The sequence below is a fragment of the Crocodylus siamensis genome, chromosome 5 (assembly GCF_052110815.1).
Source record: "Crocodylus siamensis isolate JL-2025a chromosome 5, ASM5211081v1, whole genome shotgun sequence".
Taxonomy (NCBI): Eukaryota; Metazoa; Chordata; order Crocodylia; family Crocodylidae; genus Crocodylus; species Crocodylus siamensis.
The window spans coordinates 149,085,095-149,106,193 of NC_143399.1; the positions used below are offsets into that span (position 1 = coordinate 149,085,095).

Here is a 21,099-nt window from a genome sequence, read left to right on the forward strand (position 1 = left end):
AGCCTGGGTAGGAAAGGAGAATATTTTGGGGGGATTCAAGTGACATTTTCAGGGTTAAAAAGGGAAGGGTTTGGGGTTTTTTTGAAGAAATGTGCCATGTAGAACATCTGTCCTTTGCTACCTCCTTCCTTAGGCTGACCACATACTACCATGTCCCATACTGTGATGCTCACATGGAATAGCTTGTGATGACCATTGGATGTTACCTTGCAGCCCCACTTTCCCTCTTAAAAGTCTACAAAGATTATTTTGTGTTTTTTAGGGCTCAATATTTCGGAGGATCACACATTTAGGCCTTAGTGAGTATGGATTACTGAGGGAAAAGGGCAAATGGCAGACTCTAAGCTTGCATACTTATTTCCTTATAAAATGCTTCTCATGGTTTGCACAGAAGCTCATGCAAGTGCACTCACACACAGAACTACGTCATATTAACTAATATCAATATAACTCTCCCAGAACATATTGACTTTTATTAGTAAATGTTTAGGATTGGGAATCCAGAGAAAAAGATGACAAAGCTGATGTGGAAATACATATCGCCCAAGCGAGGGACTAACAATAGAGGGATGGGGGTGAGGAGGGGAATGCAACTAGGTTACAGGAGATACAATGTTAGCCAACTAACCCCGGGGGTGGGAGATGGGGGAAGGGGAGGGAGGGGGTTCGCAACGCTGAGAGAGAAAGTAGATACACACAAACCCGTTACAATGGTCCGCAATGGTGGAGGAAGTGGTTCAGAGGAAGTGCCTCAGTCCACATAGAGTCTCATTGCGGGGGTCCTCTTTGGGTGGAGTGGGGCTGTCTGTGGTCGAAGAATCCTCTCGGAGTGAAGGGAAGGCCCGTCTGGTGCGGAGGGGAGGTCAGCCTACACACCTGTGTAAGAGAAAAGATGGGCTTTGCATCATTTCCTAACAGTCAGCAACTATCACGTTTTAATATCTGTAGGACCAGGACTTCAGGTTCCATCAGACCTATGGAAAAAGAGAATTTAAGGATCAAGCATCTTCCATTGAGAATATACTATTCTTGGCCCCAAAACATTCAAATACAGGAACAGAAATGCAAGTAATGCTCCAAGTTCCAACTCTTACGGCGATATATAGGAAAAGGGCATTTAGGAGACAAAGGGCGTATCTATATGTGCATATTAATACACAGCAGAGTGTCAGAGTTTTCTGCTCCTGGATGCCACGTTTACATGTGTGCCTAATACTGCAGCACATTGAGCCTGATCAGAGCAGCCCCAGCTGCCAGGGGGGCTCTGATTTGGTTCAATGTGCTGTGAAGGGGTTGGCTGGGGCATGAGAGTGCTTCATTGCAGGGCTAGTTGGCAGGCAGCCTGAGCGCTGGTCCAGTCCTGCAGGAAGCAAACCAGGAAAGCCAAGGCTGCAACTGAACTCCAACTAGCTTCAGGCATCAAGGACAACAAAAAGTCCTTTTTCAGATATGTGGGGAGCCGGAGGAAAAGCAAGGGCAATGTTGGACCCCTGCTAAACCAGATGGGGCAACTGACGCCCAGGAAAAAGCCAACCTATTAAATAGGTACTTTGCGTCAGTCTTTCATCAGTCACACGGGATGCCCATGCCTGCTATGGGACAGGGAAATCTGGGTGAGGGGGATCCCCTACCCTCCATCAATGCTGACCTCGTGAAGGAACACCTTGAGAAGCTGGATACCTTCAAGTCAGCTGGCCCTGGCAACCTGCACCCCAGGGTACTCAAGGAGCTGGCGAGCGTCATAGCCCAGCCCCTGGCACGGATCTTTGAAAACTCCTGGCGCTCTGGTGTAGTGCCTGAAGACTGGAAGAAGGCCAATGTGGTGCCGATCTTCAAGAAAGGGAGGAGAGTGGATCCGGCTAACTACAGGCCCATTAGCCTGACTTCTATCCTGGGGAAGATCTTAGAAAAGTTGATTAAGGAGGCCATCCTTGAGGGACTGGCCCAGGCTAACATTCTAAGGGACAGCCAGCATGGGTTTGTTGCGGGTAGGTCTTGTTTGACCAATCTCATTCCTTCTATGACCAGGTGACCTATCACCTGGACAAGGGAGAAGAGGTTGATGTCATATATCTTGACTTCAAAAAAGCTTTTGATCTGGTATCCCATGATCACCTCTTGGCCAAACTGCCCAGTTGTGGCTTTGGCTCCACCACGATCCGCTGGCTGGGAAATTGGCTTCGTGGTCGGACCCAGAGGGTTGTAATCGATGGCAGTCACTCATCGTGGTGCCCTGTGACCAGTGGGGTCCCTCAAGGCTCTGTCCTGGGACCCATACTGTTCAACATATTCATTAACGATGTGGACATTGGAGTCAGGAGTGGACTGGCCAAGTTCGCCGATGACACCAAACTTTGGGGCAAAGCATCCACGCCAGAAGATAGGCGGGTGATCCAGGCTGACCTGGACAAGCTCAGCAAATGGGCAGATGAGAACCTCATGGTGTTTAACACCGAAAAATGCAAGGTTCTCCACCTTGGGAGGAAAAACCTGCAGCATTCTTATAGGCTCGGCACTGCTACGTTGGATAGCACTACAGAAGAAAAAGACTTGGGGGTCATCATTGACCACAAGATGAACATGAGCCTCCAATGCGATGCTGCGGCTAGTAAAGCGACCAAAATGCTGGCGTGCATCCATAGATGCTTCTTGAGCAAATCCCGGGACGTCATTCTCCCCTTGTACTCGGCCTTAGTGAGGCCGCAGCTGGAGTACTGCGTCCAGTTTTGGGCTCCACAATTCAAAAAGGATGTGGAGAAGCTTAAGAGAGTCCAGAGGAGAGCCACGCGCATGATCAGAGGTCAGGAAAACAGATCTTACGATGACAGGCTGAGAGCCATGGGACTCTTTAGCCTGGAAAAGCGCAGGCTCAGGGGTGATCTGATGGCCACCTACAAGTTTATCAGGGGTGACCACCAGGATCTGGGGGAACATCTGTTCACCAGAGCGCCCCAAGGGATGACTAGGTCGAACGGTCACAAACTCCTGCAAGACCGTTTCAGGCTGGGCATAAGGAAGAATTTCTTTACTGTCCGAGCCCCCACGGTCTGGAACAGTCTGCCAGCGGAGGTGGTTCAAGCGCCTACATTGAACACCTTCAAGAGTAAATTGGATGCTTATCTTGCTGGGATCCTATGACCCCAGCTGACTTCCTGCCCTTTGGGCAGGGGGCTGGACTCGATGATCTCCCAAGGTCCCTTCCAGCTCTAATGTCTATGAAATCTATATATATAAGCACTGAAGCCCCTTGTGCCCAGCCAGATGGGGCAGCATCTACATGTGCATTGCCATGCAAGAAAAAAACTCTGCAACAGGATAGTACTTTTATTTACAGGTACTAACCTGCTGCAGAGTTAAGTAGTTTCCTGCGACCTAATACAGCCACACATGTAGATGCCTAGATGTTTACTGCGGAGCTAATTAGGCAACTGCCTCATGTAGACATGCCCTTGGACTACAGACACCCTCAGATTTTTATTGGTGAAGTGCTGTTGAAGGACACAGCCTTTCTGTTACAGGCTCATATAACCTGACCTATTACCACATTATATTATTATACATTACATGTAACAGAACTTTCCGTAGAAAATATGATGTGCTAGTTCTATTATTCTTCTGTGCTTATTATAGGCTTGCATGAGTTAAGATAAATTCAAACATCCCCACGTTGTTCATGTGTGGGGTTTTGATTTAAGTCTGTTTCTAAGAGATTTCTTACTCTTAAGAGCGTACAGTTGCTTGACTGAAAACCATGTACAGAAAAGGAACATACTATCTGAAATTATTTATAATTTTTTTTGGAAGGAAACACTGCTGTGAAGGTGCAGAAGGAGTTGAGGAAGGAAGCAAATTGTATGTGTATGCAAGGTTGCACGCAGAGATCATCAAAAGCTCCATGTGAAAGTCACTAGTGAAAGTCAGTCACAAGACATTGTCTTACCCAAGATTGTTACAAAGGTTAGTGTTTACATAGAAACAACTTCTTTGGAAATAAAAGCTGAAGGTACTACCATTACTCTCTCCTTTCAAAAGGTCTGGCCGCTCTAGAGTGCAGCATATTCAGGGAAAACTTTTTTTTGCAAGCAAGCAGTCCGCATGTTACACTGCTTCTGCGCACATTCCAGAGTTTATGTACTGGAAATAGGAAAGTAATCCAACCCTGATCCTTTTTAGCGCATATCAGATCAATGATACACTGATCTAACTAGATTTTCCTGATACATACATGGGTTTATTTCATCCCTTCTCTGTAGGAAAAGCAAAACACTAGCACAGTTTCATTGTTCAAAGGCGCATGAGGGACAGGCATAATTCATGGAGGTTATGTGAGCAGTCTTATATCTCACATGTGTAGTGGAATGAACTCTAAAGGGGCTCCTCAGTATTTTGGTATGTCTTAGGAGGAAACGTGTGATCTACAACCTACTGTATATGTGTATCCCCTCAGTGTGGACCTGTGGGATGCAACAATGGGTTGCCAGTCTTGAAGCCCCAAGGCTCTGTGGACTGGGAGTATTTTTTTTTTGTAGCAGACTCCCTAGTTATGAAGGCTGCATGCAATGTTAAGGATGTGGCTTAGAGGAACCAGACCTGGCCAGATACTGCGGTAATGGGAACCATATAAATAACTTAATGCATATACACAAAATATTTTCATGTATTTGGATCATATTGGACATACCACCTGTCCTCATTAGTTTTTGCCATTTTCATACAAATTGCATCAAGTTCCTTAGCAAGTCAGCACATACAGTTGTGGTGTGACCCCCACCCCCCAGTCTGGGGAAGGTGCATCGAACTTTAACTGTCACTCTCACACTGAGAACAAAGAATTTTTAAAGGAAGATTTTTTGGTCATATTTCTCATAACCACCATGCCATGGGGACACTTACCCTTTTAGCAGTGCCTCAGTGTCCACTCTGGTCCTTAATGTCCTTCTGCTGATGGGTGGAACAATCCTCAACCTTGTGGGATAAAACCCAAAGCCAAAACAAACATTTGTGGGCTCCAATCAGCTGTTCTCTAGCCCTTTTCAGGTCAGTCTTCCTTCTAAAATGGATTCAGCAGTTTCCCAATTATAACCTTGATTTTATTGTCCAAATTATCTGGTACCTGTCTGGCTGTTGAACTGTGAAGACCTGGGGTCTTGGCCTGGATTATAACTATAGCTGCAGTGGGGATTAAGAGTTATTAGGACCTCTTTCTTCCATTTCAGTGGCAACGTGTAGGGGGTCCACAGGGGTGCATGTACACCCCTGATACGCTGCGCTCCCCGCTTAGGCAGGGGGGCAGGGCAGGGGGCAGGAGCACTGGTATGCCCCCTGCAGGCACTGGCTGGGGAGTGGGAGCACCGGATATCGCACTGTGGCCACTTCTGGGAGGGCCGTGGCTGCTTCCTGGTTGGTGAATTTTGCCATGGGGGACCTCCCCACTCCCCATTGGTGAGTTTTGCAAGGGGGAACCCCCCCAGTTGGTGAGATTGGCTGTGTGGGGTGCCCCCCCACCACTGCTAACTGGTTGCTGGGGGGGCATGTGCCCACCCTGACTACGGGGGCACCAGTTATCCACGCTCCATCTTCTGGAGGACCCAAACCTGGCTCCTAAATTGTCTACACAGCTTAGACTGTGCTAGCTTGAATAACAACCAGGAAGCAGATCTACATTAGCACTATGCCCTGTCCCTGGATAATATACCTTGCTTTTCAGCAGAACTAATTGAGAAGTGGTTGGATTCCCCACAGGGATCATGTGCTTTGAGATAAACCCATGTGCTCAAATTGTATTTTCAACTGTATGAAGAAGGAAAAAAAGAGAAAATCTAGTCCTACTGGGGACTTAATCCATCCTTCTTCAATGTGGGGCAATGTGCCCAACTCTACACCTTGAACCCAACTGCACCGGTACAGAACTGGAGTTCAAAACTAGGTCTTGTATCTTCTGTAACGTCTTTCTTTTACAACCACCTCTTCAAGTCTCCACTCTCTGAAACAGCTATCAGATGAACTTTATAAGCCTGAGGACTAAAGACTAAATTTCAACATCTTCTACTAAACCCATACAATTTACAAACTGATAAGACATGCCCAAAGAACAGGGAAGGAAAGTGCAATTTTTTTTGCTAATTTATCTGAGTCTAAGTTACCTTAATATTGCAGGGAGTAACATTAGTGCTGCCCGTCTGCTGCCTTTCAGGAATCCAGCGGCTGAGCTGTGGGGCCTGTGTGAAGAATAGCAGCTGTCATGTGAGTGAAATAAGGAGACAATGTGTCAAGAGCCACTAATACTGCCAGAGCATGTATGGGGAACCAGGAAAAGTTCAGGCAAAATAACCTTTTGCCAACAGACTTTTGTGAAACCAGAGTTCTCATCTGTGACTAGGGATCCTTAAGATGAGATGGTCCAACAGGGAAATAGGAGGAGCCATACAAGAACCTCCTGGGGCATCTTGCAAACTATTCTCCCTGCTCTTTAGCAGAGACCAAGAAGCTATCACACCACTGTATTTGCCATATTCTGTGGAAGGAAGGCTTGGTACAATTCAGATGGACCTAGATCTATGTGGCCTCGAGCATGTCACTGCTGTCTGTATATACCTTGTTCTTTGCTTTGCCAGACATTGTTGCACATACATTTTGCTTGCATTAAAAAAAATCAGAATTGGGAATGTAAGAACAAAGAGACTGGAGTGGAGTCTTGTATTCTACAGGTGGGGACTATCCTTCATTCAGCGGAGGCAGAAACCAGCCATCAATTCCAGATTTGTATTTTGACACTCCCTTCTCCCTCTGCTCCACTTCTTTTCTTTTTCAAGTAATGTTATCACAAAAATTAGAGACTTTCTTCATTCAGAGCTAATTTTCACTGATACTGCTGAAGGAACTACCTTCTTCTATATGTAACTGGCACTCAGGAAACAAGGTACGTCAAAGGTACTGTCTTACTGCATATGAAGAGTAGGGGAGCAAGAGCAGGGCAGACCTTTGTTCACCTTTTTGTCTATTCAGGAATGTCACCAAGAATAGTTTCTCCAGAAAAAAACCCCAAACTACAGTGACTAACTGAAAAGAACTGAAGTTAAATCATATACACACATTTACATATAAGTATGTGGAAAATGTTGGCTTGAAAATGGTATTTAAAGGTCTGGTTTTTTGGAATTGGCTTATAGGTATAGATATATGCATTATAAGGGCTCAAGATGGGCAGCAGGGACTAATGGATTTGTAAGAGCCTGAGTTTCACACACACAGTTCCATATAGTCCTGGAGGCAGACAGCCTGTCTAGCACGGCAAGGCCAACAGATGGATACAGCCTGAGACTTGAAGGGGCATGTACCAGGTTTTCTAACACAACAAGGACACAAAGTTTGGGAACCAAGGAAGTATATACCATACTGTCCCATAACATGAGATAAGTGATACCAGCTACAAGGCCTCAGAGCAGGAGCGGGGCTGAGTCCCAGTTTTGGGTGAACAGACCAAATCAGGAGAAGGCCCAAAATGCTATGTGGACGTGTGACCTCAGAGAGACAACCAACCAGAGATAGCCATGAATGAAGAGTCATGAGGAGGGAAGGACAATACAAAAGCAGAGACTCGAGATTAACAAAGGGTCCCCCCCTGTCCCTTGTTGTCTTCTTTCCATCCTTCCCCATTCTTTCTCCTTCTCTTCCCTGAGAGGGGTCCCCATCCCCAATCCATTCCCCAGGAAGGGTCCTCGAGGCCACCATGGACTGAGAATGTACCAGCAGCCCATCTCAGACAGCTCCCTGGAAGGGGGCGGTGGGCCTTGGTATCCCACCTCCAGAATGCTGACATGCAATGCTGACATCTGGCACCTAAGGGACAGCCTCAGAGTGAAGTCTGCGTCCTGGCCAGATGTACTTTGACTTTGATGACAGGCCTAGGATTTGGTAGATATATAGAATTGTTTGATTGTTTGTGCTGCTTTTTTTTTTGTTATTACTGTGCATCAATACATTTGCCTATTATCGAATGGAAAGGTAGTGGCTGGTCTGAGGGTTGTGCTCACTTGGAACAAAGGTATAAAGGCTGGGTTCTAAATCCAGTGCCAACAGAAAACTGCTTTGGTGATTCCACTACTTGGAAGGTACATTCTTTGTATAGGTGATTGGATTGATCTCTTGGGTTTTGCTTACTTGAACTTCTAAGCAGTGAAGTCTGGGGATACAGCTCAATAAACAAGTGTATATTTAAGTTCATACCATGGTGGAGTTGCATAAGCGTCTCATTAATAATCTGAAACTGCTGATCATCAGTAGTACTATTTCAGAGTTTTACAAATAGTCAACTTTTTAGCAATACCAGGAAGGCTAGTAATGTCAGAAGGGCTGATAGATATTGATTTTCTTCTGGCAGGTTGCTGTATGATCAAAATGACAAGACACAAGAACTCTTAACACATTTAATGGAATTTTCCTTCCATTTACACTATTATAAATTACAAAGCATATTTCACTTCACAAAATAAAACCATTTCCAGATCATTTTTATGACAGTATTAAGTAGTACATAACCTACAACAAATAATTCTGTACATTTTAAGAGGCTCTATAATAGGATCAGCAAATTGGAATTATTTAGCATTTGCACTGCAATCTGGGTTTACTATCTAGCCCTTGGTTACTTCTCTAGAGGACAACAAAATTTACAGTTTTCCCATCCTGCCCCTCCTTCATTATTATAGTTACACACATTTTTCAATTTCAATAGAAACATGTGCTCCCTGAAATAATTCAGAAAACCCTATCACTGAGTTACCAAACATGTGACTCATACAATCATGAAGAGAGATTATTATAGTTTTTCACAATGAAAATTCAGTTTGGTAGTAAAGTATACTGCCTTGCTAAGCTTGTAGAAAAATTTCATGCTGAGAAACACGTTTAATATTAAGAATAAATTGCAGTTAGCCTATGAGCTCTGTAAGTCAATGTTTGTGAAAGGAGAAAAATAAAATACTTTTCAATGATTAAATTTACCAGCTTCAATGCTTTGTACATGTTCTTGTTTTTAAAAACAAACCATCAAGAAACACATTCAAGAGAAATACCTACATTTTCAGCATTTACTGTACGCTTATAAATACAGAAACATGACAAAAACATAACCTGATTCTTACAAAAAAGTGTAATTAACAAAAAAAGTGCTAATTTTTCAACAAGGCCAGAAAATATCCAGTGTCCCAGCCTCACTTAATTTACACATTACTGTATTCAAAGAAAGATCTGGCATGTGAAACTGATACTATCACCAGGACTTTTGAAAACTTCAATACCACATTTTGGAAGAAAAAAATATGATAATATGGGAAGATACTGAATGGCTACAAGAGTATAATACAATCTTAGAACGCTTGTATCTAAAATGTAAAAGAAAATTCCAAAGAAATTTAGAATACATGTAGGAAGTTTCCTTAAAAGCATTTGCAATAAAAGAGGTGTGTCAGGAGAATATGGTACTAATGTTAGGTGTTTTCAATGTGTCATAGAAAAAAGGGAGGAAAAATATATGGAAAATAATCAATGCACTGCATTGAATTATAGTTTGCTAAAATAAAATGCCATTCTTTCTGCTAACTGAAGTTAAATATCTTTATAATATAGCTTCTGTTTCATGACTGACATATATAATTATTCCTTATGAAGAAGGGAAATGTATAGCTGTATACAAGTAACACTGATTAAGTACCTTTCTGCTTCTCTAGCCATATTAAAATACATTTTGCATTCATTAATAAGTTAACGATAAACTCGTTTGCGACTTCTCAAAACACATATACATATGAAGCAAGGCAAAAGACACAAGGTAAGAGGATTCTTTTCTGACCTTTTTCTTTCTAAAAAAGAGGCATATGTCTATGAGACAAGCTTTATTAAACATTTTGGCGTTCATCTGCAACACTGCAGAAACTGAGGTGAGACCCAGTAACTTTTCCTTCTTAAAAAAAAAAACTGTAAAGAAATTGGTTTTCATTGAAATGGATTATTTCAAAGCTACAGCTATGAAGTTACTTATCTTTTTGTCTAAAACAAGACATCTTCATTTTCTATTAAAATTTGCACAATTAGCTTCTGGTACCGCATGTCATTCAGTGTGGCGAGGGTACTGTCCTCTGGGGGTCTCATTAAAGTAGGTCCAAACACTATTCCCAGATTTTCAGCATTCATAAAATTCTCCTTTTCATGCAAGGTAACCCTGAGAGAGGAGAAATGAAGTAAGAGTAATTTCTTTTATCAGAAAAAATATATAGTATCCTAATTTTAGAGAGCTATTTAACTTCAAGCATTGATAGACAAAGACATTTTTGTATTAAAAGTTCTTGGTTACACTTTAAAACAGTGATTGTAACTTCACTATAGTTACATGGCAAGTATGATTAAGTTACCATAGAGCTATGTTTTTGGATACCTTTAAAGACACCCATACACGTAACTGGAAGGTTCACTATATAACTACCAATAATTACAGTGAGGTAGAACAGACTGTACTTGCTGTGTCTGGATATTGAAAAAAAAAGTGCTAGAAATAACATTCAGTCATGTGGTTAATCCTCCAGTTATAAAGAATTAGTGGTTATTACTTTATCCAAAAGAACAATCACAAGTTAAGTACAATGTAAGGAATGGTTATCTACCTTACAGGTATTGTGACTCAAAGGTTTTGTAGTCAGCACATGCAGTAGCATAACCAGGGGTGGCTGAGAAGGGCACCTGCCCTAGGAGCTAAGTTAGGAGGGGCACTGGAATTGCTCCCCATCCCCAAGGAGTCTCTGTCCCAGCAACAAGAGTGGCCCCATGCCGTACCCATGCCAGAATCTCCAAAACAGTCCCCAGCTGCTGCTGCTTTAAGAGCAATAACCAGCAGCTGACAGCAACAGCTCAGTGGGGAAGGTTTAGGAGTTCCCAGGGTAAGCCTGCTGCCTGCCCAGCTCTTGGAACTGCTTGTGCCCCCTCGACACTCTCAGAACCTGCATGAACACCTGTTGCTCTCCTGCAGGATTTGCCCAGGGCACCAGCTCTTCTTGTTCTGCCTCTGAGTACATGTATGTGAGGCAGAACTTGGAATAGCAGTGTCCATCAGGACTATACCTGTGACTCCCTATGTTCCCATATGAGGACTTTAATGTCATTATGGTTGAAGAGAGAGAGTTTCTCATAGTTCACTGGTATTCCTGGTTGAAAGAACAGGCAAATAATGTATTCTAAATTTGCTGCAGTCTGCTGTTGGGGTCTGTCTCTGGTCAGCTAATCATCCAGGTACAGACAGACATGGATTCTCTGTCTCCTTAAATGCACTGGAGCACTGGAGGGGTGGGGGGGATCCCTGCTTGAGCAGCAAGTGGCAAGGGCGGGGTGGTAGGGGGAAGCCAGGCAGACCCTGCTGTACCTTCAGTCTCTGCTGGAGCTCCAGCAAGGGAGCAAAGAGGCAGGGCCAGCTCTGTTCTCTGGAGCAGACAGCACAGTCCAACCCAGCCCAAGGCTCCAAAGCATCTGGGATGCTGGGGGACTCTGGTTTAACTTAAACCAGGAAGGGTTTCATTAGATGGTTTGACCCAAATCAGTTAAGTCTGATGCTACATTCAACCAGGTTTATCTTAAACCAGTTCCAGCCATTTTGAAACTGGTTTATGTGCACTGAACTTATGTTCTGTTACAGGTTTAAAACAATTTCTGATCACTTAAACTTGTTTGTGTAATCTCTCTTCCTAGCCGGTGAGTCCAGTTCCCTCAGCCTCTCCTAGAAGTCATGTGCCCTAGGCCCCTAACCATTTTGATTGCCCTCTGCTGGACACTCTCCAATTTGTCCACATCCTTTCTGTAGTGGGGAGCCCAAAACTGGGCACAGTACTCCAGATATGACCTCGCCAGTGCTGGATAGAGGGGAAGAATCACTTTGATCAGCTGGCAACAGTCCTATTAATACAGCCCAGTATGCTGTTAGCTTTCTTTGCAACAAGGGCACAGTGTTGGCTCATATTCAACTTATTGTCCACTATAACCCCCCGTTCTTTTCTGCAGAACTGCTGCTTAGCCAGTCAGTCCCCAGCCTGTACCAGTACATGGGATTGTTCTGTCCTAAGTGCAGGATTTTGCACTTGTCCTTACTGAACATTTTCCTTAATGATCTCTCTTATATTCCCCATGCTGTCACAAGGAATAATGGAATCAGATTTGGCTAGTAAGTCCTGGCAATCAATAAAACACAGCTGTTGAGAAGCAGGAGAACATGACTTTCTTACAAATAAACCGAGTAAAAATACCCCCAACAATAAGGATCCTGAATGATTCCACCAACTTTTTTCTCATTCTGCCAGCACGTCTTAGGAGCCTGGCTTCAGGCAAGGGTAGAAATACTTGGGCAAGAAGTAAAGTACCCTTCATGTTATATGGAACCTTTTCTCTACTACCAGGTTCACAGTAGGTTTTATCATGGTCAATGCCGTCTCTTCATCCTTACTTTCCCCTGGAGCCTCTCGAATCAGTGCTCAGGGGTGGGGCTGCACAAAGGGCAGACAACAGTGAAGATGGCAAATTGCTGACTGTTCCATGTGGTCAGCAATTCTTCCCTCCTCCCCCCTCAGGACTTCAATGCCAATCAGTGCTGAGGGGTGGGGCTGCTGAAGTACATCTGCAAGATGTCCATAGTATTTGCTCTTTATACCATGATCAACCCACAAAAATTGGTAAGTCTAACCAAGGTTTATATAGCCCTCTACCTATAAGGTATTAGCTGGGTAAGAAGTCCATCAATCACAGAAAGAATAGTCAAGATTGGATCAGAAGCTAACAAGATACCAAATAATTTGTGGGATTTCTCTGTCATTGTTATCTCTTTTTCCAGGGTCTCTGCAGTTTACACAAGAAGAATGGACTTGAAGTTGTCAGGTGCTAATATTGATGTTGTTGAGGATACCAATTTATGACAAAGTGAATACAAGAGAGGTTTTGGTAATGACATGAGGCCCTGCTGTTGCTCTGTTTTTGGATCTGGTTACTCCAGATACTCCAGCAACAGACACTAATGGGGAGAGTGACCTCTTCTCTTTTTTGAGTGTGCAAAGAACAGCTGTTTGACACATAAGATGGTGCACTCTGGTGAAACCTTGGTGATATACGATTTGGATACCACAGGTTTCCTGGGTGTTGGTGCAAGTACTGCTAAACCGGTGATGGCTACGTTTAATAAAGGAAGTAGAACCTTTCCATGGTGACTGACTTCATGACAGCCTGTTTTCTTATTGAAGGTAGGGAGAATGCGCACTCCAGAGGTGGAGAAGAGGACTAGTTCTAGCTCCACATGTAGAGAAGAAGAATACTGTAGTTTGCCTCCAAGTGCTTTTTGTAGCTTCTATTGAGAGTAGCGGGTACTTTGGCACTGAAGACTTTCAGTTCACTGCGTTGGTGTCAATGCAAAGGGTGAATCATCAAACTGGTATCTTGGATCAGAAGGATATTCTCCTTAACCTAAGCAGTCTGTGGGCCCTAAGTGGATGCATCTCAGGAAGTTTTGTGTTCTTATCGGGAGAACACCGTGCTGCTTCTGGAGTTTCTATCTCTGCATTCAGAGTACTACCCCTAAATTCTGTACTTTGACACTGGAAGTATTAGAGCTTATTTCAATGTTGTTGATGTCAAGTCTATTTCAGTGCTGGGGTGCACTGGCTAGTCCTTCCCCCCGAGCCTTCTCGTTTCTACCACTCTTCAGTGCAACTTATTTGCAAGCTGGGACTATAGATGATGCTGACTTGTCCACAAGCAGGATCTTGGAGCTAGTGTACTCAGGGTCCACACAAATGTTACCTTAAGATTGCTGAAAAAAATGGAGTTTCAGTTTCACATCTCATGACTTACATATCCAAGTGAAGTCATGCTGAATGTTAGCTCAGTATGTGCAACTCTCCTGGACAGAACAGGCACGTCAGATTTAATTTTTAAGTGAGTGGTCCATTATAAGATCCAGAGGGCTCGAAGCCCACAGGTTTAGAGTTAGTTAAGGAGCCCACAGCACAGCAAGTCCTACACATGCAAAGTATAGCAATCTGTACTTTATCTAAACAGGCTGAAATGATCCTGGTGGTACAAAAATTAAGGTTATCACGAGAGTTCTAAAGCTATTTAGAAGATTTACCAGAATGTTTAGCCAAAGCTAGTGGGCTGGACACTTACCACATTCCCCAATACTGCCAGAAGCAGTAAGAAGGAACCGAGGGAGAGTTGCAGCTACTCCATTCTTTATACTCTCACACAGGAGCACAAGGTGAAACAGGCTGCATGCATAGGCCTGGTGGACATTGTTTCTCAGAGAAATTCTGGTCTTGTATGCATGAGGCAGAAGTGTGACTACAGCAAGTTCCTTCTTTTTTGAAGAACTGACATTTTACTACCTCTGAAATTAATTATTGTACTATAAAGTCTAACCAAATCATTTATTGTGCCTAACTTAGAAAAAGCATTGGGCTTTGTCCTTTTGTAATGGAAAGCATTGCTTTTTTCTGGGAATTTTAGTTATGGTCTCATATGCTTCAGTAAGAAAAGACTAAAGTAAGTGCTGCTAGCCACAGATAATCACTCCAAAGTAATGAACAATTGAAAGCATGTGTGAGACTCCAAATCTGTAAAGCAAATTATTTTCATAATATGGTATTAAAATGACATATTAGAAATAACAATAGGTGTTTAATGAGCTGAAACAATATATCACCCATAAAGGCATGACAGTATTATAAACTGACATTTTATCAACCATATAAATACACGCTTTTTTGTGTACCACAAGCAGCTGTTTTTCCTATAAATTCAATGGCAAAAGTAATTCAAATGAAAGAAAAGAGGAACCCTGAATAGAGATAAATGGATTGATACTCTCCTAGATGCACACAATCTGATATGGGCATCCATAGAACATGGGAAAATTGTTGGCAATATGATAAACTAAGTTCTTTGTTAGAATACTTTAGAAAAGTGCATTGCCATTTACTTGGAATTTCAACTTAGGCCAGAAAAGTTCCACACCACACAACAATCAGAATGAGCATTTTCAGCTGCCATACAGATATATTTAAATATAATATTAGGGACAAATCCTTCCATCATCCACTTGCTATATTGGGAGTTGAATATGCATAGTTTAAATAGGAGCATGGGCATTCATATCTCATTGCCTATCCAACCTTCAACTAAAATAAGTATTTGTTTTACTGCAAAAGCATGACTCTGCCATTTGAGGGCAAAATTCTCTCATGTGCAGAATGCTGCCTGCTGAAGGTGAATAAGGTTTCAGGAAATTGTTTACGGTTCCTGATTTTCTAGTTTTGCCAGCCTAGTATATTAAGTCAGATTGAGGTTTACCGGACATTGGTATCCAAAGGGCTAAACTCTTGTTATTAACTGGTATTAACTGAAGTGAAATCTGATGTGTCCCTCTCCCAGCACAGTACTGCTGTCAAGGTGGAGTGCAGTTAGCATAGGAGCCAGCTGAGATGGTGCGCTGTCTGAGAAATATCCCTGCCAAAAGAATTCTGCTGTGGCCAGATTCGCGAGTGCCCCCAGAATAAAAAAGATGTACCTGGATCAAAGAATCTGACCCTTTGGTGTTTGCAAAGTTTCAACAGGGCTATCTGTGCCCTAGGAGGGTGCTGAGAAAGCACAATTCTTTCTTTCCTTTTTAGGAAAATAGAAGTTTGCATGGACAACTGGCATATTATTATGTCCCAATGCACTGTGTGCTAGTTGGTGCATCTGTAGGAAAGTGGACCCATAACTTCCCATTCCCCCTCATGTCTGCCGCAGAGCTGTGGCCAATGACACGTGTTTTTCTCTCCTGTAGCATATCTATGTAACTTCACAGGGTGGGGCTTCCTTTTGGGTTTCTACATTGTAAGAAGCTATCAATCACATTCTATTTCCTCTGAGTAAAAGTAGGACTGACTTTTACTAGGAGTAAAAGTCATCAGAAAGCACAATGAAATTTGATTAAATAAATCTGGGGCCTAAATTGTTTTAGTTTGATTCAGCTCAATTAAAAGGCTCAGTTTTCATGGCTGATAATGTTTTCTTTTATCTTTTTTTAATGAAGACACTTTTCAAAAGTTTATGTATGAAATGGAAGAAAAGGAGCTCTACTGTGTCTAAAATGATAAGAGTTTCCTGGCATTAATACAGCATACAGGATGCCAGGCTTAATACAGCACTATCTACTACAGTAATAATGAAGCATAACCAGGGGAGCATAAAATAATTCAGTAGTCTATTTGCAGTTTCTTTCTTACTGAAAGATGATACCAGTGCAGAGGGTGTGCTCCCCTATGATTGTTATACAAACAAAAGGCTTGATGACCTGAATGCATGTTTTGTGTGTATAAGAATTATGTGCTGGACTTAGAACTCTGTGTTGCTCATGTAACAGCCTGTACAGTTCACAACAGACACCTGTTTTTTATTCTAATTCCCTCTTTTTGTCATGCATAGCTTCCAGAAAAATTCTTCAGAACAGAAAAGTGCCTGTTTCACTTCAAATACTATTATTATTATTATTATTATTAGGAAAATGGGAGGAAGTTCAGCATTTGCAAATTACTAGTATTTGAGAGAGAAATATTAGTCAGATTTCTTTTTTTTTGGCACACCTGTAGTTTGTAGCAGCTGAAGCAGGCCCTTCTCCCTGGTACACAGCTAATCTTTCATCAACAAGAAAAGGGGGTTGCCAAAGAAGAAAAACATAATTAAATTCTAAGCTAACAAAAAACTTTGCTGCTGAGAATATACGTGAATCATGGAGGAAGACCCTGGTACCTGCCTAACTCCACTAAAGCCAATGGCACCCTTTGGGTCCCTCAAAGCATACATGCTTATAGGATGGGTGCCCATCTATCTAATTTCTACAGATCCAAAGGGAGCCTCTCCCACTACATGTCAAGGCATGGGGAAAATTTACCCCAATCCAAATAAAAAAAAAACAGAAACTCTCTTGTCTTTGGTGGAATGAGAATCCTACTGAAGATGTAAAGAGCAAAATACTTTTAATACAATACCTGAGATGCATGGGTGGATCCAGGATCTCCTAAAGGGGGGTGTGACACACCACCTCGCAGACTGTGGGAGATGAGTGCAAGGCATGGCTGGAGCCCCCCATGCTGGAGGGAGGAACCTACATGCTACTGCCGCTCTCCCTGCCTCAGCCTGACTCTCTGCACAGCTGCTCCCTTCAGTGTGGGACAGGAGGGAATCATGATCAGCCTTGGGGCTCTTCCCATGCATGCATTAGCCAAGGATAGCAGCACACATGTTCCTTCTTCCAGGGCCTGCTCCCAGACACTTGGAGATGCAGTGAGGGAAAATGGGAGTGCAGAGGGCAGACACTGAAAGGGAATCTGTGGCAACTGAGCTGTGATGGAGACTCTCTCAATACTTTATATGACATCTCTTTTTCAAAGAGGGAAGAGGTAAACTGTTCAAGGATTATTTTCCATGCAGATTAACTTACTTTTTGAGATGAATCATTAGATATCTGAGTGTCTCATAGTGTGCAGCTGGAAGTAACATCAACACTTCATGGATTGCTTCTAGCCGTTCATCAGGATTAGAGATTTCTATGAAACACAAAGCAGGATAAATATAGCTATAGTTTTGCACGTGTAAATACGCAATACAGCTAGAATACTGCTATGGAATCATTTACAGGAAAAATAATATACTCTAGTTCTTAAATGTGCTTGTGAGAATACATTTTAAACATACAAATTGAGATGATAACAGCTATGTTTGCATCCTTGGAAAAGTAGTCTTAATCTGTAAAGTGATCAGCAACTCAGACTTTGTGTAATTTCAGGTTATTTTCATGCCTGCCTGCAGCACCTGAGCTACCTTTTATAGTGTTTTTAATATTCTGACTTGAGAGATTTTAGTCTTGGGTTTTATGTGGTACTACCTGTCAAGGAAAATGGAATCCTACTTCCAGAGGCAGTAGTCAAATACACAAAACTATACTGAAAATTCAGTAGTGGGGTTGAAATGAAATAACACTGGAAACAGAATGTGACTCCTGATCATGTTCAAATATTTAGAGAACAGTGATATAAGGACTGCTATGTAGGTAACATAGTAGCTAGCAACATCAGAATATCTGATTGCAAGCTATATATTCTGTAAGAAAATAGTGGCGACATTGCTCCTGATTTATGATAACTTTTTATCTGTTGCATGATTTGTCAGCAAAACTTTGGAGTGTATAGAGATTAGACCTTAGAAGACTACAAAACCTTATGCACTACTTTAAAGGACTGATAGGATTATGCAACAAAAAGACCTTATAAATAATGGGCTCGGATGAAATAAATAACAAGAAGAATTTCTCTGTCAAAAGAGAAGCAGGGGAATGCAAGGAAGAGAGGCACGAGATTGCTTGTGGACAGCCATCTGAAGAAAAGTGAAGGGGAGGGAAAGCTGTTGGTTTAGGACATTGTGCTTATTTTTTATGCATGCATGTTTATCTCAAGTATAGTACTAAATGAATAAGGGCACTTTTATTAAAATAATGCATATTTCTGATTACATATGTTAAATTGCTTTATTCTTTAAACACTTTCAGAATTGAACTGCACACTAACTTAGGTTCAGGGTGATTCTGTTTTAGCAAGTTTTTCTAACTAAGTATTTTTTTGTGTGATACTGCTCCATGAAAGAAGGCATATAGGCAAATCCCACTTCTTCATCCAGTGGCTTTTGTTTGGAACCAGTACTGTCTTACTACCATTCAGCAGGAACAGAGATCTTCAGAGCCCCCACAAAAATGTGCACTGCTTACTATAAAGCCTGGCTCTGCAGCTGCTCACTGCATGCTGTCTCACAGTGGCTGGATGGGTCATGGTCTGATAGATTCACTAACCATTTCCATCTTATGGAAGTATGGGAATAAGTACTGTGGCAGCTACTCCATTCCTATGTATACACTAACAGCTAAAGAATAGCTGCAATGCTACTCTGTAGCTGATAGATTACAAAGAGGATTCTTCTCTCCCTGTCTCTAGGGATTTCGACAGTGCTGAGCCCAGTTACAGGAGATGTTGTTGGAGGCTTTTTACCCCTCAGTGCAGAATTGTATATTTTAGGACATCTGTGCAAACACCATTCATTAGAACAAACAATAGCTCAGACCCTCAGCTGGTGTAAGGTATAGCTCCATTGACTTAAGAGAAGTTAGGCTGTTTTATACTAGCCAGTTATTTTTTAATAGTTGTAGGTCATGGCTCTCGATCACCAGTAATATAAGCATGTCATTTAAAGGAAGCATATGGTGAAAGAGTAATGAACAAAATATGTGTTTCCACTTTTTTGGAAAGGCTTGAGTTATTTCACACACTACTTTTTTAGGAGAAAATGTAATTAAAGAATGATGTGAGTTATTACACAGTTCTTACTTGATGCCTCTATAAACTTGGAGTAGGTATCATAGGTGATTACAGGAATCGGCAAATCTCTGAAATACAGCTTCAGTGCTCCAGCAATAATGTTTATGTCTGGATATATACTGGCAGAGATATCAGCCCTGTCACCATCTGGAAGACAACCATTGTTAAAACAGAATAATTTTTACTTTAGCAAGGGTAGGCCTTTAAAAAACGGATTAAGATTTACGCCTTCCAACCTGACCAAAAGTTAAAAAAAAACACCCTGAAAACTTTTGGAACATTTTAATAAGAACATACTGCCAACTCTCCAGTGTATTAATGAGAAGCAAGTCTTTCCAACTTTTAGAAGGTGTTGATTGTTCACATCTTCAGTATAAGCTAGTGAATGTATTAACAATAACTGCAATGCATCAACCCATTTATATGTTCAGTACTGACTGAAAGACCCCAAGAAATATTTTTATTGGATTTAGCCTATTTAAATATTGAAAATAAAATAGTACTTCATTTTTATGTAGCTCTTAAAATTCACAGATCTTAAAATACTTGGTAACTGTTGCAAGCATCATTTTGCATGTGGTGAAACCGAGGCCCGAAAGCGATATGCCCAAGGTCACCAAACAGACTAGTAGCAGAATTCAGAACAGAACTTGCTTCTCCAAATTTCTGTGCTAGTGTTTCATCAACTTGGCCACAGTTTTAAGCAAGTCACAAAAGCCTCTTGTTTTTCAGAAATTCTATAACATCTCTCTCTATTTCAAATTGAATGATTTCTTAACACGAAATATCTGAATTTAAGTATTCCTGCTCTGACAGTTTCTCTTAAATGACTAAATGATGCATGTAACCCCAATGACAAAAAATTACATATTTCAACAGAAAAATTCCAAATTCCTTTTCAGAGAATTTTAAATAATTTTGCTTAAAATCTGCAATTATTGCAAGTAACTATAACCCACTTAAATCTCTGCAGGAAGTCAAAACAATAAATTGTCAGCATAGCTGAATTAAAATTTGTTTTCAAATTCAAATGACTATTTGCAGAAATTTTTCTACTGTGTACTCTAATTTTGTTTGTTCTGAAGGCCACCATTTCTGCTGTGCCTACATCAGAGGTTAGCAACCTATAGTCCACAGGCTAGACCTGGCCTGTGGAGCCATTGGATCTGGTCCATTCATCTGGGGCTTCAGTAGCAGGGGGCTCCGTCTGCCTCGCAGTGCAGCTGTGTAATGGGGAGGTGCATCTGTGCTGTGCCACAGCCAGGCAGCAGGGAGAAGCAGTAGCTGGCTGGGACAGGCAGGCAGCGTGTCCTAGTGCCATTTCTCCTTCACATTGCTGACCACTGGCTACATAAATCTCATCTGCTTCCCACCTACTAAAGAGGAGGAGATTAGGACTAGCTCATGGGCTTCAAGTAGCACTTTTCCTTTTCAGGCCACATCCTTGTCACATTAATTGACACATCTTTGTCACATTCATTAACACTATTTGTATGTGTATAACTTCCCCTCTCTAACCTTCATGTCCCCATTTTTTCAGTCTAAAAATTCTTAGATATTCTAACTCTTTCCCCTACACCCACAAGTGACATGCTCACCCTTTATTTGCACCAGCCTCAATGAATGTATAGCATTCTCACTCTTAAGAGAGGAAAATCACATTGGTTGG

The 21,099-nt window shown here is 42.0% G+C and overlaps 1 protein-coding gene and 1 long non-coding RNA gene across 2 annotated transcripts in view; both read right to left on the minus strand.

Annotated features, from left to right (window-relative positions):
- Nucleotides 1-473: 473 nt before the first annotated feature.
- Nucleotides 474-7,613, minus strand: LOC149864729 (uncharacterized). The gene is made up of 3 exons (XR_016442251.1): nt 6,144-7,613; nt 4,894-5,050; nt 474-876 (listed from the first exon to the last, which is right to left on the minus strand). It is a non-coding gene; the product is annotated as an uncharacterized LOC149864729 (long non-coding RNA).
- A 799-nt stretch (nt 7,614-8,412) lies between these two features.
- Nucleotides 8,413-21,099, minus strand: part of CHN2 (chimerin 2) — a 230,455-nt gene continuing 217,768 nt past the window's right edge. Inside the window, exons 11-13 of the mRNA XM_090046649.1 lie at nt 19,440-19,577; nt 17,507-17,612; nt 8,413-10,219 (exon numbers count right to left, since the gene is read on the minus strand). Coding sequence (XP_089902775.1) covers nt 10,048-10,219; nt 17,507-17,612; nt 19,440-19,577 — 416 coding nt within the window. The 3' untranslated portion in view covers nt 8,413-10,047. The remainder of the gene's footprint in view (nt 10,220-17,506; nt 17,613-19,439; nt 19,578-21,099) is intronic.